Source organism: Gavialis gangeticus, unplaced genomic scaffold (assembly GCF_001723915.1).
Source record: "Gavialis gangeticus isolate Ggan-Ray unplaced genomic scaffold, GavGan_comp1, whole genome shotgun sequence".
NCBI lineage: Eukaryota > Metazoa > Chordata > Crocodylia > Gavialidae > Gavialis > Gavialis gangeticus.
The window spans coordinates 39,497,518-39,500,577 of NW_017729032.1; the positions used below are offsets into that span (position 1 = coordinate 39,497,518).

A 3,060-nucleotide genomic window follows, 5' to 3' on the forward strand; every position below is an offset into this window, starting at 1 on the left:
ATTTATCACATTCAAGAATCGCTGTTGAAGCGGCTGAAGAACCTATAGAATAAATTTTTTTTAAAGTATAAGTGTATTCTTCCAGTTTTACACACACACACACACACACACACACATTTTCTCTGGTATTTGACTATCTCCCAAATTCAGTATAATCCACAGATTTTTCTCTCTGATATAGATCATTAAGGAAACAGAGATGAGTCTTCATTATATTAGTCATACCACCTGTAATATACTACAACCTGTCATTACCTTTCATTTAGTCTCACTGTTCATGTTCAAGCTATAAGCCAGTGTTCATAACTAAACTAATCTGAACTGGTTTTGGAAGTAAGCACATATCACTGCAATCATAGTTTTAAATCAGTGAAAATTTTCAAATGGGGACATCTCGCTTTAAGATGTGCAAGCTTGAAAAATATGTCAGTATCCCATTTGTTATTTTACTGTCCTTTTTTTTTAAACCTGATAAAACATGCAACTGCATATTTCATCATAACAATCATAGAAGTAACAATCATAAAAGAAAATATTTAAAGCTCTCAAAGATGTTCAAAATATAAATCTCCATGCACTACAGCAAACCTGAATTCAAAAGAGATGCTTTAAATTCAGTTTTATTACCTGCTGAAAGACATGTGACAGAAGTCTTACCTCAGTCCAATACTGTTGTTTTGTCTCTGTGTCCATATGAGCAAAACCTCCCAAAACTAATGCTTTCATTAGTGTTCTTTGCACAGAACTAGACAAATAATGGAGAGGTGGGCTTCGCCTTGCAAACTGCTTAGCTAAATTCCACCAATTTTCACACTGAATTACTAGATTTGCCCTAAATGAAAAAGAAATAGTTTAATCACATAACATTTTATAAATGCATACAAGCCAAGTGCTTCTCCCAACTATCCTTGCTACCAACTTGTTTAAGTTTTTGTACTTTTTCTAGAATTTATATTCTTCCTTACTCTCTTAATTTCATCTTATTTGCATATTATTTTTAGACAGCTACAAACATTTACTCTGAGTGTTCTACAGATGTTGAACCAAGGAATGGGAAAACACTTTGTAAATTAACATGAATCACTTTATTACACATATTGCATGCATCAAAATCAAAATGTCTCACATTATGTGATAAGAGAGAACTAAGCAGCAGTTTGTTCCTGCTTCTGTTCTTCCTCTGAAAGGCACTCTGAGCCTTGAGTGTAAGAGGATTCACAAATGCCTCCAATTATGTGAAACAAAACCCTATTTATTCACATGTGCTGTTTAGCCAAAAGGAAATATCAGCAAGGTCTCTTGTGACATTCCCTTATGATCTGATTTGTAAATATCAAAAACAACAGGACATCTCATATACATACAGGGCTCTTCAGGCAGGCTCCTGGACAACAAACTTCTGCCATTTCTGTTCAGAGTACCCCACTGTACTCACGGCCTCTGGGATGGATCTGGTCCACTTAGAGTGACTCTAGCCTCCAGTTTATTTATCATGCACAAATTCCCTATTGCCACCCCAGCCATCCAATCTGCTCCACATTTTGCTAAAGGCATGCCAAACCCCTGCTGCCAATCCCCTTCTCTATGTGGAGGGCTGGTGTCACCCTCCTTGTGCAGCCTATTTACCAACCCACTGAATGAACTGCTCCAAATCATTCTTTACTATGATTTTCAGCAGCATGTTTTTCTGCAGAGACTACATTCACAGGGTGGAGGTGAGGGGCAGGCAGCCTTCTACATAGATATGGGAGGGCTGGGGTGGCAGTCGGGAACTGGCACCTTGCAGCAAATGCTGGGTTGCAAATGCTGACCCCCCATTAATAAAACCCTGCCTTAGAGTCTACTGTGCATAGCTGCCTCTGCTATGCTATGCTCTGCTCTGCTCAAGGACAAATTCCTAACAGAGTTAGATTAAGACAAAGCACAGCCTAGGAAAACACCTTTGCATGAGGCCCTCTTGCATTATGGTCTTTTTCCCTCTCTGACCAGCAGTAGTTGCCAATATAAAAAGCTATTTTTTTGGATTAATGGGAGCCACCACTGCTCTTCTGCAAGAACAGAGTGTAAACTACTGTATTCACTTGAATATAAGATGAATATAACCCGCAATCAGCTTGATTTGAATATAATCAACAATCAATATGGGGAAAAAAGGCCCTTTGGTCTTACATTCACATACAAGGAAACTGCGTTATATACATTGCCTATCTTTAAACTGCTGCTAAAGATAGCATGTGCTCTAGTAATGAAAAGTAACTATGAAGTTGGTTAAAATGTAGCCAACACTGAGCATGACTATAAAGTACATGGCCCATATGAGGCAAACATCCTCTGTGGCCCTTAAAATAAATAAATAAATAAAAATCAGCAGTTGCTCCCCCAGGAAGGAATGGGCACTCCGCCTGCAGGTACTGCAACACTAGGCCAGAAATTGAAAAGACTAGAGTAAGCACTGACACCTTTACCTGGTGCCAAAAAGGCTGACAGAACCTACCATGAGGATAGGTCAGTGCAGCCCATCTGGATAAGATGTGGTAGTGACTACTGAGCACAGTGCCAACTCTTTTTAAAGGCATGGTGAGCCACTACATTGCATACATTGACTTTCTCTTCACTCTCACAGCCAGGCTGCACCTGTCTTTTCTGTGTCCAGTGACTCCTGTTTCTTCACCAGTCTTAACTGTCTTGCAAACATCACCAAACAGGGTGCCAAACAGTTCATCCTGAATCCCTCTGTCAGCCGTTCTCCCAGCCTCTTGCATATGTTTAGTGTGGCCCCACCCTCCACGAAGTGAAAGCAGACCAGGTTGCCCTGCGTCTCATCTCCACCTAAATTTCTGGAGGACCCCAGGACTCATGACAAGATCACCTGGTTCTAATTATGAGTGGGGTTATACTGAGATAATTAACACATGGATCCTTTGCGGGGAGGGAGGGGAGGAGTGCTCTCATTATTGACTGTGTAGCTGGCCGGTGACTGTCATTCTTCCCTGAGGTCCCTTCCAATCCCAGTGCTCTGGGGCGGGGGGTGGGGGGGCTGGAATGGAAAAACTGCATAAA

At 40.8% G+C, this 3,060-nt stretch overlaps 1 protein-coding gene across 3 annotated transcripts in view; it reads right to left on the minus strand.

The window, feature by feature from the left end:
• The window catches only part of XPO4 (exportin 4), a 143,665-nt gene that overhangs the window by 37,562 nt on the left and 103,043 nt on the right, over positions 1–3,060 (minus strand). For all 3 annotated transcript variants that reach the window (XM_019524537.1, XM_019524536.1, XM_019524535.1), the window contains exon 15: positions 658–832. In XM_019524537.1, coding sequence (XP_019380082.1) covers positions 658–832 — 175 coding nt within the window. The remainder of the gene's footprint in view (positions 1–657; positions 833–3,060) is intronic.